At 36.6% G+C, this 15,834-nt stretch overlaps 1 protein-coding gene across 5 annotated transcripts; it reads left to right on the top strand.

Annotated features, from left to right (window-relative positions):
* The first annotated feature begins 6,399 nt into the window (after positions 1 to 6,399).
* LOC127079434 (pentatricopeptide repeat-containing protein At2g30780) lies at positions 6,400 to 11,435 on the top strand. 5 transcript variants are annotated; one of them, XM_051019949.1, is made up of 4 exons: positions 6,400 to 6,962; positions 7,116 to 8,490; positions 10,278 to 10,908; positions 11,076 to 11,435. In XM_051019949.1, the coding sequence occupies exons 1-2, from the start codon at positions 6,591 to 6,593 to the stop codon at positions 8,253 to 8,255; spliced, it is 1,512 nt and encodes a 503-aa protein (XP_050875906.1). In that variant the 5' UTR covers positions 6,400 to 6,590; the 3' UTR covers positions 8,256 to 8,490; positions 10,278 to 10,908; positions 11,076 to 11,435. The 5 variants fall into 5 exon arrangements, with proteins under 5 accessions (XP_050875906.1, XP_050875854.1, XP_050875955.1 ...); XM_051019897.1 differs by having other exon boundaries at positions 11,073 to 11,435; XM_051019998.1 differs by having other exon boundaries at positions 10,344 to 11,435.
* Positions 11,436 to 15,834: the final 4,399 nt, after the last annotated feature.

The raw sequence follows: 15,834 nt of genomic DNA, 5'->3' as shown, positions 1-15,834 counted from the left end.
GTCGAAGTGCGGTAACCATGAAGAGCAAAAGGTAACATCTCCTGCCGGTCTTTGTATGTTACTGTTATATTCTTGATATTGTTAGCAGCCTCCACGGCGCCGTTCGTCTTTGGCCGGTACGGAGAAGAGTTATGGTGCTTTATTTTGAACTGCGTGTAGAGTTCAGTTTAGTACCATTATCAGTGATAACTCTCTCAGGAGACAGCAGGTTTCTCGAATGTATATTTGATAAGATCCATCTTAGAAATCAATAAAGTGGTATGATTCAACATATACTGTCTTAGTCGGCGAGCAGCCCAAGCCAAAGCGCAGCAAGCTTTCTCGAGCTGTGAGTATCTTGTTTCACAGTCGGTACCTTTTGCTAAGGCAGTGTATGACATGCTCTTTTCGACCAGACTCGTAATGTTGCCCCAGCACACCCTATTGAATTTTCTAACACGGTCAAATACATAGTTAGAGGTCTTCCTTCAACTGGTGGTATCAGGATGGGAGGTTCTTGGAGATACTTCTTGATTTTGTCATTCATCATTCCATACCATCTCTCGATTTTTCTTTTTTAGTAATTTGAAGATGGTTTGCGGGTAGCAGTCAAGTGTGGAATGAATCGGGCAATGTAATTCAAGTGTCCCAAGAAACCTCTGACTTCTTTCTGGTCTATTTCAGTACTCAGATCTATAGTTTCAATTGATTCCTCATGCGGCTGTATAGTCTTTTCTTCTTGCAGTAGTCGGGCAAGTTCTCCAGGGACTTCACAATCTTCCTCGCTTCCATCCTCGGCTTGGTAGATCGGATTTTCGAAGTCGTAATGAACAGTAGCAGAATTATTGTCAACAGGATCCAGAGTGGATATGGATCGGAAAATTGTTACGTGAGTGTGTGCAAGAAAACATAGCTTATTTGAAAGATGACAAGAAAGATAAAGAGCGCAATATTTGAATGCAAAAAGTCCATTGATTCATTGAATGTAAATATGCTTATGAAAATGACAAAACCCTTGAAAAAATTAGCTATTGTGCCCCGGGTATAGACACAATGCCTTAAAATGCTAAAATAGCAATAACAATTACTCCTGACTAAAGGAAATCAGGATAGTGTCTTCAGCTTTCCAATTATTGAGTCCGTCACCAATTGTTGGGGAAATCCAGCTATCCAAGTCACAATCGTTATCAGTATCTTCCACAGCATTGACAGTCTCGTCATGATTAGGCAGAGGGGCAGTGATGCCATTAGGAGTCTCCGGAGGATCAAAGATAGTCGCCTGTATCTTCCCACTTCGAATGCCACTTTCAACATGTTCACCTGTTAATATAAGTTCAGTGAAACCCAATGAGGAACTCCTCAATAGATGGCTGTAGAATGGGCCAGTCAGTGTGCTCATGAACATGTCCACTAATTCTCGATCAGTCATAGGGGGTTTGACTCTGCCAGCCAAATCTCTCCACTTTTGAGCATATTCTTTGAAACTTTCTTTAGATCCTATAGTCATATTCTGCAACTGTAGCCGAGTAGGCGCTAGTTCAGAATTATACTGGTACTGTTTATAGAAAGCAGTTGCTAAATCAGTCCATGTGTGGATGTCAGAGCTCTCGAGCTGATAATACCACTCCAATTGTGTGCCAGACAGACTTTCTTGGAAGAAATGAATCCAGAGCTTCTTATTAGTGGTATATGGCTGAATCTTTCTCACGTAAGCTCTCAGATGCATCTGAGGACAAGATGCCCCATCATACTGAGTGAAAGCGGGGACCTTGAATTTGCGAGGAATGATCACATCGGAGACTAGACCCAAACTTTCAAAATCCAGATCGGGCGCCTTCTGACCTTCCATAGCTAGCATGCGTTCTTCCAGCAACTTGTACTTGTCATCTTTTGGAGAGTACTGTTCATTCTCGTAATCTTCATCGTCATCCTCAGGGTTGAAAGGATCAGCATTCTCATCTTCTGAATCTGTCTCTGTTTCCTCTTCTTGATCCTTCAGAATTCTGATTTTGATTCCCGCAGCCTGTCCTTTAAGCCTTCTTCCCGGGTTAATGTAACTCACAACTTTCTTGTCTTTCTTTTTCTCGAGCAAGAGAGCTTTCAGTTCCTCCTGCCCCCTGGATAAGTTCAAGATCATCTCCTGGAGTTGAGCATTCTGAGCATGGAGATCCTTGACAGTTTGTTCGAGATCCATTTTTCTGTGTGGAGGAAAACCGTGAGAACACTGATCCCTTTAGAGTACCTGTTATGCTATGTTATGCTATGCAATGCATGAAATGTTTTCAAGGCCTTTTGGAATTTAACTTTGCATAAACTACCGAAAAGGGAAACTTTTTTTTTTTGTTTTTTTTTTTTTGTTTTTTTTTTTCATACAAAACAGAGCAAAGTTATGATGTCATGATGTTATGATGTTATGAGGTTAAATAAATAACAAGCACAAGCAAGTCACACAACCATCATTCCTAGGTTTTAAGGCTTGCATGAGTTCCATAGGTAAGTACCCTCCCCACTGAAGTTTAGTTGGTTCAACCTGTCCTAGAATAGTAACCGGGTTCTAAAAGGATCTCCAATCATTGACCTTCCTTCAAGTCCACTTCAGTGCAACACCAAGTGGTTGACCGAAGCTTCCCTAAAGTCCAATCTCAAAGAGTGTAGTATCGAGTCTTAACCAACCCCAGTCGGAACCGAAGTCAGTTATCTCACTACTTTCTAATGGCTAGGATGAGTCAATTAGGGTTCTAAAGGTCTGGTTAATGCTTTGATGACACCACGCGGAAGCCAAATTTTTCCTCCAGTAAACATGAGGAACATCAGGACATCCAAAGTGTCACATTAACCGTAGCTATCATTTTGACCATTCCAGTATACGCCGGATAGTCGCGATGATCTATTGCTACTTACCTAGGGTACACTAGATCCGGGTGTAGGATCTTTCACTCAAGAATACCCAAGCAATCCCTTAAAAGTAAATCAGACAATTTTAAATAAGTGATCTTGTTTTTAAGGTAACCTCTCTTTTTAAAGTGTCCCCAGCAGAGTCGCCAGTTCTGTCATACGGTGAACTGACTTGGGGTGTTTTGCTTTTTATCGCAATGTCGCGGATAGCAAGAGTCGCCACCGACTTTTCTTTTATCCAATAAGGAAAGGTGGAAAAGAACAGGAAAGACCTCAATAGATTTTGGGTTCGGGAGGTACATTATACAAAGGGAAGGTGTTAGCACCCTTTGTATCCATGGTTATCCATGGGCTCTTAATTACTGGATCACTTATATTTTTGTCTGAAAAGTGTCGGTGAATTGCTTAAAAAATGTTTGAAAGAGAGTTTAACTTTGTAATGATTCTCGTATGAATGTATACAAAGTATTTATCTCATTTAATTTTGAAAATGGTTTAGAAAAATATAACTCGGTAATGATTCTAGTATGAATGTATACCAAGTGGTGATTTTCTAGGATTTGTAAAGTGTAAAGTGTGAGGGGTGGAAAATGTTTTAGGTTATTATCCAGTAATTGAGAGTTATACCTTCCTGAGGTCGTTATGGGCATTTCCTATCCTTATGAGGGTAAAACTGTCCTTACTATTGAGAAGTAAGTAATCTTACCCTTTGGATGTTTAAGGGTCACCGTAGGGTCATCGATAGGTCATTGAAGGCAACAGTTGCAAGGATACCTTAGCATTCGAAGGGACGATCATCATTTAACCGAAGGCTACACCGAAGGGTCATCGAGGGACAAAATCGTATTTTCGAAGGCAACATCCGAGGGACCATGATTTATTTTATGATGATTTAATCGAAAGGTCTTTGCTAAGTGTATCCCTACATTCGCGGGACATGACCGTTATACCGTAATACCGTAGGGCAGCAAAGAGAGGTCCAAGATCACTTATTTAAAGGCAATATTTTAAAGTCAATTAGGTAATTAGGACGAGCCTCCATATTAAAATCAATACATTAAAATTAATACATTAAAATTAATACATTAAAATTAACACATTAAAATTAATTAAGTAATTTAGGGTGAGTCTCCACAAGGGTATCCCACAAATAAAGTGGAAGACCTAACGGCAATCTTTTCCTGGGACATGTGAACCTTGGCAAAATTCAGCAAACGGGTTAGAATACCAAATCGGGGTGTAATCGAAGATTACACCGCAAAAGAAAATACAGCAGCATGAATGTCAGGCAAAACAGTGCATAATTAACATAGAATAGATCAGATACGCATAGGACATAACAAACAAAATATTAGCGACTGTCCCGTTCGCCTCTGCCTCGCCTAGCGAGGGCCTAGCGAATACTCGCTACATGCTCGCTTAGCGATGTGCTAGCGAGCGGCTGCGGGTTTTGAATTTCAGAACAATATGACTTCAACCTGCGGCATGGCTTATGGCATCCAACACATAATTATACGGTTCAGCATTCACAATATTCAGGCACACTTAAATTCACATGCAAAACCTCAAATATGTTTATGAATTCAATTATAATATCACATGCAAGTTAAGAACATAAAGCGGTATCACATGCAAATTAAGAAAATAAAGCGATAATAGTAATGCAAACCTGTTTGCAATCGAATTGCAACCTTGAATTGGCGAGCCGGATTGAGTTGGGCGGTGGTAGCTTCGGAGCGGAGGAGCGGCCTTCAGGGTTTCTAAAGTAGCCTCCAGGGTTTTTTTGTGCCAGGGTTTTCGTCTGTCTCCCTCTGTTTTTCGTCCTCTCTCTTCATTACTGAAGTGCTGGTATTTATAATGCCCTTTTTCATGACCTAATGGGCTCAGAACGAAGCCCGAAATTTTTTGTTGTCTGTCAGCCTCGCTAGGCGAGCTGGTAGCGAACGTTTGCTTCGCTAGGCGAGCGTGTAGCGAACAGGCCAGTTTGGGCCATTTTCTGGATTGGGCCATTCGTGAGCTGGGCCTTTGTCCCTTTAAGATCAGTGCCATAAAATGAGTCGGAATGCCCCTAAAAAATGTCTTGAAATATTAATGGGCAAATTTTGGGGTATGACACGCGCCCTCTATTGGTGTCCCTCCATTTCCTCATTATTTTTTCGTTTCACTTTAGAGGGCACTTTGTTGCAAAAACGCCCTCTAAAGTGCGCTGTCTATTCCTCCTTATTTTTCTTTTCACTTTAGAGTGCGCTTCTTTAAGAAAGCGCCCTCTAAGGTGCGCTGTCTATTCCAGTTTTTGGCGTAGTGCCAGCAGAGTCACCACTTAATTTCTATAGCGGTAAATCCATGACCATCAAGTTATGGATAAGCTTAACGTCAATAAAACCAGAGTCGCCACTGCGTTTTTATTGTTTCCAAAGGAAAAGAGAAAAGTACGAACAAAATCCAAAGATAAGAAGTTTTCAAATCAAAACTAATAAAATACCAGAGATTACAGGTAAGGGGGTTGGTTACACAGAGGAAAGGTGTTAACACCCAAAGTGTCCTAGGTACTCCTAGGGAGCCTTTTTTTTATGTGTGCATGTGTTTTTGGTATAAAAGATGTTTGATGAAATAAAGTGTGAGGATGATGAAAGAATTCATTGATTATATTTTTGTGTTTGACAAGACCTTCAGTCTTATGCCTACGTACCAACAGAAAAATAAGGGATAAAAACCTCGTAGTTCGTGGTAAAAATTTCAAATGAGTTGGTGAATTATTTTTAACAAAAGTTTAAGTAAAAGGGGCACAAGAGGCCAAAAATTTCAATGGAGTAGTTAGTTCCTTTTGTCTTTTGAAATTTAAGTTAATATGATTAAGTTTATTTACAAGTTTGACGAATGAAGAAAGCCAACACAAAGACTAGATTCTGACTTCGTAGAGCCGATGTTGTTGTTGCCTGCGTGTATGGTGTCCCCCACTCCCGTCCCGGGGCGCTAAGGGACTTTTGTTTTTTATTTAAGAAAAAGTTTGAAAGTTCAATGACATAAGGCCGAAGTTTCTAATCATTAAACAATGTCTAAGTTTGAAATCACAAGCAAAGAAAGGTTTTTGACAAGAGGGAGAGATTTTGAAATTTAAGAAGTGAAAGGAGATGAATAAACTATCCTAAGCACAAATTTAAAAGTTAAGAGTTGAAAAGATCTGACCAATGGGGTGCAGTCCATCAGACAAGAATGTCATATATAAATCAATTTTCCTTTGGACTTTAAGCAATAATCAATAAACAATGAGCAATATTCATACATCATAAAGATCAAAACATCAAATAAAGATAACCACATCCAAGCAAACATTCTAAAAATTAGCAGTCTTCATTGTCTTCAAATGTATTAAATGCAATACTCCCTAATCAACTTAAAACAAAACATCAGACACAGAAAAACAACAAAATAAACAATTAAGCACAAAACTCTAAAAAAAAGAAAAAAAGAAAAAGAAGTACTAGGTTGATTCATCCATGATATAAATTTGGACTATCACCCCTGGACCTTAGGTAGCCCGCATAACCTAACCAAACCCGAAACCCAAAAAATTTGGAAGACACGACCACCCGCCTTCTCGCCACCAATCCCTCGCAACACAAATCACCTCCCCCTCTCTCACTCTCTCACTCTCAATCCATTTGGAGTTTTTTTTCTTCTCTCTAAAACCCTAGAAAATTTCCTCCCCATTCCCAATGAAACGTGTTTGGCGATTCACTTCAGAAGCAGCACAAGCTTCCAGATTCACCGAAACATGCCACCGATCAAATCCCAAATCCATTCCCATTCTCCCCACCTCCACATTCATCCAACGACAGAGTAGTACCCTGCAACAGCCAAGCATGGTATTGGACCTTGTTTCGTTGTTCAAAGTTTCAATTCCACCTTACGAAAAGCATCTCATTAACGAAGTCGCGATTTTGAAGAACAAATTGCTTCGTGAAGCTTCTGATTCCGTTAGGGTTGCAAGCATTTTGGAAGATAATTCTGAATCCTTGATTCGCTCTCATCCCGTCTTTCTTGAGCTTTTGAATCAATTGAATTCAAACCCTTCTCTCTTACTAGAGGTATTACTCTAATTTAATTATTTACTTACTTCAATTTTATTCATATATTTATAGATTCTAAATTTCAAATTCAGCTTATTCTGAAACAATAGCTATCTGTTCAAATTTCATTAAGCTTTGTGTTTATTGTATTGTTCAAATAATCAACTTCAGGTGTTTAATTGGAGAAGGAAGAGAAATGTTTCTGAATTCGATGCGTGCAGTAATTCCATGAATGCACATGAATATTCCAAGGGTATCAAAGCGGCGGGAAGATCTAAGAATATTGATCTTGCTGTTGAGCTTTTTAGGGAAGCCGAGAAGAAGGGTGTGAAGATAACCAGCACTTACAATGCACTCATGGGTGCTTTTATGTTCAATGGTCTTGCGGGTAAATGCCACTCTTTGTTTCTCGATATGAAAAAGGATCCGGTTTGCTCTCCTTCCGTTGTTACATACAATATTGTTATATCTGTTTTTGGTCGCTTGATGTTAATTGATCACATGGAAGCAACATTCAAGGAGATGAGTGAGTTACGCCTTTCACCTAATATATCGACTTATAATTATTTAATTGGTGGATATATCTCCACCTGGATGTGGGATGATATGGAAAAAGTTTTTCAAGTGATAAAGTCAGGCCCTGTTGTGCCTAATATGAAAACCTACCTTTTAATGATTCGTGGATATGCACACCTTGGTAATATGGAGAAGATGGAAGAGATATATTCATTGGTAAGGGATCATGTAAATGAAAATGAAATGGCGATTCTTAGGGTTATGATATGTGCCTATTGTAAAAGTTCTGATGTAGATAAATTGAAGAAAATAGAGGCAATGTTAAAGTTGATTCCTGAAAAAGAATACCGGCCCTGGTTAAACGTGTTGTTGATTAAGCTTTATGCCCGGGAAAACTTGTTAGAGAAAATGGAGACTGCAATAAACGAGGCATTTGAGCACAGAACCGCTGTTACAACCACAGGAATTATCAAGTGCATAGTTACAGCTTATTTTCGGTGCAACGCGGTAGAAAATCTTGAAAATTTCATTAGACGTTCTGTATTTTCCGGGTGGAGAATTTGCCACTCCTTATATCATTGTAAGCTGGTCATGTATGGCTCACAGAAGAACCTTAGAAAAATACAAAATGTCCTTGAGGAGATGGATGATATCAACATGAATCGCAACAAGAAAACACTGTGGATAATGTACAAAGCTTACTGGAATTCTGGTCAGAAATCCATGGTTTTGAAAATATTGGGACAAATGTTCAAGCATGGTTATACAGTTCCCAACGACGCATTTCCGTCATGATTTATATTGCTGAGGTCCGTCACATGTCATTACTGTAGCTATAAGCACATTCAGTAGATAAAAAGTGAAGAGAAGTTCATTACAATTGCCAGGCAAAGGGACAGGCAGCTCGTTGAGAATATATTTGATGAGCATTCAAGGAAATTCTTTAATTATGGTTGTACATGGCCTTTCCATTAGATATTTTTTTGAAAATGAACTTCTTCAGCGTGTTACCATTGCAAATAATCTGCAGGTATTCATTTTTTCTCTATGTTTTAGTGGATTTATTCACATTATTTACCTATTTTTGTCTCTTTTGGCATTATAATTTTCTTGGATGCATATTGTTTGCATTTGATTTTAAGCTTATTGTTGGCAGGTTCTTTATGCCTTCAATTTTAAATATCCCAATTATGGCTTCGACTTGAGTGGTGCCTCTTGCATTGGTTATGCATAGAAGCACCGTTTTTAAATTTCCCAATTGTGAAAATGGCTCAAATGATGCACTCTTGCACTGGTTATGCATGGAAGCGCCATTAATTGCTATTCCAGTAGAATTAACTTTATTAATTTGTTAAAATCCAATCAATTTAGATTATAAATCAATGAATCAGTATATCAAATCAAATCATCCTCACTGCCAGCCTGATTTTTATGTTGCTATACTACTGTTAATAACTATAACTTGCTCAAAGTCTATGTTGTCAATAGCACCGCTATATTGGCATAGCATGGCGGAGCAGCCCCTTATTGCCATGCCATTTGTCTGCTACCCGCCGTACACAGTTGCAATTATAGTGGTTGAATAGCGTTTTGATGACGACCCTTATTAGGGTTCTGGGGGGAAATTTCCCAAATATACTTTTTTTTGTTGTATATTGGCACTTTTGCACCTCATTAAGTGACCTATTTTAATCCATGTTTCTCCGTTAATCCACTCTTCTTCGATTCTGTGTGTTCTGCGATTTTTTCTCCCATTTCTTCTTCCTGCATATTCTCTGTGTATTCTCTGACTGCTTCCTTTGCCTTTGCGATTTTGTTCTTTCTCTGCGTCTTCTTCCTGCGTTACGTCGGTTGTTTGATGTCGTGATCTTGGTCTGTTTCTCTACCAAGGTTTGTATTTGTTCTCTTGCTCGGTTTCTCTGTTGTGTTCTTCTCTTATTTGTTCGGTACTTCTGTAACTTCTGTTCTGTTCTACTCTTTGTTTGGTACTTCTGTTCAGTTCTACTCTTTTTTCGGTAATTTTGTAACTTCTGTTCTGTTCTACTCTTTGTTCGGGAATTTTGTAACTTCTGTTCTGTTCTACTCTTTGTTCGGTAGTTTTGTAACTTCTGTTCTGTTCTACTCTTTGTTCGGTACTTCTGTAACATCTGTTCTGCGTTTCCTCTGTTCTGTGCTTCTCTTCATCTTCAGTTACTCTCTGTATAGGTTTATTTTTATGTACTCGATGCTCTGTTATATGTTTATTCTTTTATGCTCTGTTATATGTTTATTCTTTTTTTAAAGTTTGTTCTCTGTTTAGGTTCTATTTGTGTTCTGCTTGCTTACATTTAGAACTTGATTTTGATGGGACGTCTTGTTAATTACATTTAGAACTTATTTTGATGGGAAATGAAAGTTGATTATAATTATTAAGCATGATTATTCCTTTAGTTGTTTATCTTTCTATTTTTGAGTATTTATGTGTTGTTGGAATTTATGTTTGCGTTGTACATTGTTTTTTAGTCTTCACAATAGCAGTCATACTACTATATGCAATAGCGCTATAGCATTTTAGGGGTTTGGCGCTATGCATCGCCATCTGAGATTTACAACATAGGTCAAAATTGATACATTTTCTTAAATTTTGTTGTACCCTTTGGGGGTTTTGTCCTTATTCTTAGATTTTTAGTCTGCAATACCAAAACTACATGCAAGGGAAAATTTTAAGTTATGAAAGCATCTACATTCTAGAGGGCTATTCTAGCACCTAACTTAGTTTAAAACTAACATTTGATTCTGATGCTGCCAATATTTAAATTTTTTTTTTTTTTTGTACAGTGGTGTAATTGACTGTTTCTGAGGTGACCGGTTCCAAGATCTTTTAATTTCTGAGTGGTCCTCTAGGTGGTTTATCTGCCAATTGAAATTGTACTAGAGAAAGGGCTTAAGGAAGGTTAACAATGGAAGTAAGCAGCGAGTGAAGGCAACAGCTGGAGTTTCAATGTTTACAATGGAAGTCTTCATTACTTTTTTGTTGGTAGTGAAGACTACGCAGGTATTAGTCCCCAGCACCACTAAACATCAGTGTCTATAGAGGTTAAGGAGAATGAAGTTGGAGCCAACCTTCTCTTAAAAATGGTAATTGATAGTTCGTTAATGGGACTCTATAGACTGAAAGCCATAACCAGGGATGAAATGAAAATCATTTCAAGTTAGCTAAGGATTTTTCAGGGTACTCATAATCCATGCTCTCAACTTGCTGCTAGTTACCAACAGAAGCAGTCCTTGTATTGAGGAATCTGAAGTTTCGAGGACTAAATTTAACGAGATGAATTCAGTACTCACCAAATACCACCAAGGTTGAATGAGCCAGTGCAGAACATGGGCACTTTTGTGATGGAACACAAGATTGAAGATGAAAGGAAGCTATATATGAGTTGCTTTCTGAATTGTGAGTTCAATTTTACAGGTACAAAATTTATGATCAATTCTGGATCATTAGATTAAGAAAAACAATTTTCTAATCAAGTCTATATTTACCGAGTAAAGCTGAGTGCGTTTTGATGTTCATCATCCATGCTTAGTTTCTTGTTATCTCGGTTGAAGTGTAACTTGTTTTTTGTCCACCATCAGTAGATAGATACTTTTGAAACCATGGATGATTCCACAACCCAGAAGTCAGTAAAAGAGTGCATTATTTTAGCAAATGATGGTTTATGGGATATGATAACAAATGAAGAAGCCTATGGACATTGTTTGACGTGAATCATTTGGCTTAAGAACGGCTATAATTAACATCAATTGGACAAGGCAATGCAGTTGATCCTGCTGCTCATTATGCTGCTGAATACCTCTGTTATTGTTATATACTAAGAAAAATATCTCTGCTCATAGACAATTGAAGAGAAAAACATAACATAGATACTTTTCATTGGGAATATTTACATGTAGATATACATTTTTTCCAAGTATTTATGAATTAGTAACATATATTTATTTAACATTGTATTTAAATTTATTGAATGTATTTAGCATAAAACAATGGAATCGAAGATTCTACCACAAAAAATCGGATAGTATAAGATATAATTAATTAATTTCAGAACAAAAAAGATTGCCAATTAATTAATAGTATATTTATATGATTCCTTTTTATAAACGAAAATATCCAATTCATTAATTTCACCACAAAAAATCCTATTAATTAAATTAAATGATGGAGAGAGAAAATTAATGATTGTCACTTGATCACTAATTAATGAATTTCTTTAGATCTTATTTCATATTTAATTGTTTAACTTTTTTTTTATTTGATCTATAGAATACAACCAATCTATAAATCTTCTATTTAAGTGTCTAAATCATATGAAGATATTTTTCACAATCTTTTCTATTATAGAACGAAGTTGGTTTCAAATAGATAAATAATTCTATGTAATATATTTCATTCCTAAATATTGTGAGTTTACTATATAAATAGTATATAATCCTCCACCTCACTGTATTGATTTTGTCATTGAAAATTAATTCATTTATTGGATACTAAATTGGTTATCCTCTTTAAGACCATTCATGATTGCATGAACATTTGTGATCCATAATTCGATGAACTCGAAGAATAAATAAAAAATGGACATTTACTAATGAATGACATTTTGGTCATTCTTTCAAGGAATGTTGTAACATATAGATAGAGGTTATTGATAGTCAAGATTAAATGATGTTCTTATTTCATAATAGGTAATTATTATAAGCAAATGACATGTTGGAAAATTTTCTTATTTAACGAAGGAATGTATCAACACGAAGAAATATTTTTATTTTGAGATTTTTCTTTAAGACAAACACACATTTGTGAGAGACACATCACATATTTATCCAAAATCTTAAGATGATAGGTATGTGAATTTTCCCACTTATAAGTGCTTAAGTCTCCACGTTTTTAAATATTGTGAGATTTTTCTCACATTACTCACATTTGTTATTCTCAACACTCTCCCTCAACACGAGAGAATATTTTTATTTTTGGGGTTTTTGTAACACCCCAGTTTTTATTCGTCATTTATTTAATTATTGATTGGTTGATTTAATTAAATTATTTGAATATTATTTTGTGTGATTTTGGATGGTTTGAACGATGTGTAGTATTTTTGGGAAATTATTCTTAATTAATTGATTTTAGTGAGATTTAATTAATTAAAATATTAGATTTTGAGAGAATATGAGGAGTTAGGTAAAAAGTGTGAATAATAAAGAGTTTTTAGTTAGTTGGGTCAAAAGTTAATTAAAAGAAATTATTATAGTATTATATATTCAAAAAATTAGAGAATTAGTTTTTTAGAACCTTTTTGTTAATACGTGAAATAAAAGAGTGGAATAGAGAAACAAGAGTGAAGAGTTAGGGCTTGGAGGAAAAGGCCATTGAAGGTTGATTTTGCTGGAATTACAAGATAACTGGGGGAGATTATTCAATTAAGGGTGTCTAAATCATGAAGAGGTAGAGAGATTTCCCTTAACCTCCAATGGAGTTTTGTGTTTATCTATTGTTTGATTATGAATGTATGATAAATTATGTCGTTGTGATAAATTTGTGTTTATCCAATGGAGTTTTGTGTTTGATGTGATAAATTATGTCGTTGTGTGTTCATGAATCAATTGATTGTACAATGAAGTTGTGTTGAAGTTTGGGGATATTAGGGTATAACTATAATTGATCAATTCATAATAAAAACAATGATTAATGTTATTCTGGGGTAATTGATGTGTTAGTCATAATAGAATGTGATTTTGTTGTGTTTAGAATAATATAATAGGGACTGATTTGAGCTATGAGAGGTATGCCATGAGGAAGATGAGCGTTGCAGAGAAAACTGAGATTTCTGAAAAATTGTATGATGTCAATCGATTGACACCATATGTCAATCGATTGCATGCTTGTTCTTTTTGGATATTTTAACTATGTCAATCGGTTGACACATGATATCAATCGAAGTGTGTGTTTTAGAAAAAAAAATATAAATGACAATTGATTGTCATTTGAAATTAATCAATTGCATTAAGTCTTTAAGCGAGTTTTGAGAAGTCAGTGAGCAAATGGACTTAATGTCAATCGATTGACATCCCATTGATGCTCACTACAAGAAAATTACCGATTTGCGACATAAAAGTCCCGACTGTTTACTAGAAACTGCCCATAGTTAAGTTCTTCAACGGTTGATGCAGCAGTTTGGGATAACCGCCCCGACCTTTGTACAAACAAATTAAGATTTTCAAGTGCTTCAGTATGCTGCTTTCACACTTTGCAGTCTCATGCCTCCAATTTTCTTTTATTTTCTCTCAAAATCATTTCTCTCTCAAATTTCTCTAACCCCTAAATCTTAAATCCAGATTCACTTTTCTTGTTGTCTCACTTTTCTTTTTTCTCTCAAACCCTTCAAAAAAAAATTCCTCCCTTTTTCGTTCTTTTTTCAAATCCATTAAAACCTAACCGCTACTACCGTAAGAAAAGGTGATTCCGACTGCCAATAAATCACCTCTGAAATATATCCAATAAATAATCTTGTGTCTTCTGTCTTGATGTGCAGGTTGTTTACTGGTGTTTAACCATCCATTTATGTTGTGTCCATGTGTTTCTGTCAATTTAAGTGATTTTGGATGTATAACTTCATTAGCATGTCTTTGACTTTTGTAATAAAATTTCTTTCAAATTTAAGTTGCACTTCTAAGAACTTAGGACTTGAAAGTGTTTTTAAGGCATGTGAGAGAACCAATGTTACTTGGATGATTACATTTTATGTCAAATTGTAGCATATTTTGTGTGTTCAACTTTAATCCAGGGTCAAATAAAAGGTTGAAGGTCTTTTCTTATTCATAATTTGTTTGAGTAAAAACCAAAGCATTGCATGTACAATACTATCTTTTTTACGGTATTTGTATCTTACTGTATGCATATTTTGAAATTTCACTTGTGTATGGATTATCTAGAGAAAAACATTGATTGGTTGGAAGAAAAATTGAAACCTTTTCTTAAAGGTTATTATATTATTAGTATAATTTACTTTGTAGATTTACATCCTAAATAATCCTTAAATACACTCACTAACTACAACTATTTTGTAGTTTCGAGGAAGTCTTAGGGGTAGTTTTTGTTGTTGTGTCATCCAGTTCTGCAGTTGCAGACCATAAATGCCTCGAATTATGGTGATACATGGTTATGACAAGACTGTCTATATGAGTTTTAGAATTGGTAGTGTCATACCCCAAAATTTGCCCGTTAATCTTTCAAGACACTCCAACTCATTGCTCAAGGCATTGATCTTAAAAGAACAAAGACCCAACACACAGGTGGCCAAATCCAGAAAATGGCCCAAACTGGCATGCTCGCTAGGCGAGCAACTTCTTCGCCTAGCGAACCCTTCGCTACGCCACTCGCCTAGCGAAGCTTGCGAATACCAGAAAATTCTGGGCTTCATTCTGAGCCCATCAGGTCACAAAAATTATTATAAATAGCAGAACTTCATTCAGAAAAAGAGGAAAGAGGCAGACGGACAGAAACCCTAGCAAGGAAACCCTAACAGAAGCAACACAGCAAACCCTGGAGGCTAACCCAGAGAATTCAGAGCAACCCTGAAGGAAACTCATATGCACCAAGGTTACCTCTGCCCAACTCAATCCGGCGCCAACCCTAAGAGTGACTTGCCAATTCAAGGTTGCAATTCAGTTGCAAACAGGTTTGCATTACTATTACCGCTTTATGTTCTTAACTTGCATGTGGCATTATGATTGCATTTATAAAAATATCTTAAGTTTTGCATGTGAATTTAAGTATGTATGAATATCTTGAACGTTTAACCATGTAATTTCTGTAATGGATGCCATAGGGTTTGGAGCTTTCTGGAATTGTACTGTTATCAAAACCAGAACCCGCAGCCGCTCGCTAGCACATCGCTAAGCGAGCATGTAGCGAGTATTCGCTAAGCCTTCGCTAGGCGAGGCAGGGGCGAACGTGACAGTCGCTGATTTTTCTGTTCTGTTCTATGCTTATCTGATCTGTTTTATTCTAACCATGCGTTATTTTTCCTGACATTCCTACCGCTGTGTTTCTTTTGTGGTGTAATTCTCGACTGCACCCTGATTTGGTATTCTGACCTATTTGCTGAATTTTGTAAGGGTTCACATACTCCCGGAGAAGGTAGCTTGCTAGGTATTCCACTTTATTTGTGGGATACCCTTGTGGAGATTCACCCTAATTACCTAATTGATTATAATGTGGACCTAATTACCTAATTGATTACAACTACCTAATTGATTGTAAAATATTGCCTTTGAATAGGTGATCTTGGACCTCTCTTTGTTGCCTTACAGTATTACGGTATTATGGTCATGTCCCGCGAAT

The sequence above is a fragment of the Lathyrus oleraceus genome, chromosome 1 (genome assembly GCF_024323335.1).
Source record: "Lathyrus oleraceus cultivar Zhongwan6 chromosome 1, CAAS_Psat_ZW6_1.0, whole genome shotgun sequence".
Classification (NCBI taxonomy): Eukaryota; Viridiplantae; Streptophyta; class Magnoliopsida; order Fabales; family Fabaceae; genus Lathyrus; species Lathyrus oleraceus.
Note: the sequence above shows the minus strand (reverse complement) of the source record. Positions and strands in the feature narration are given on the sequence as shown.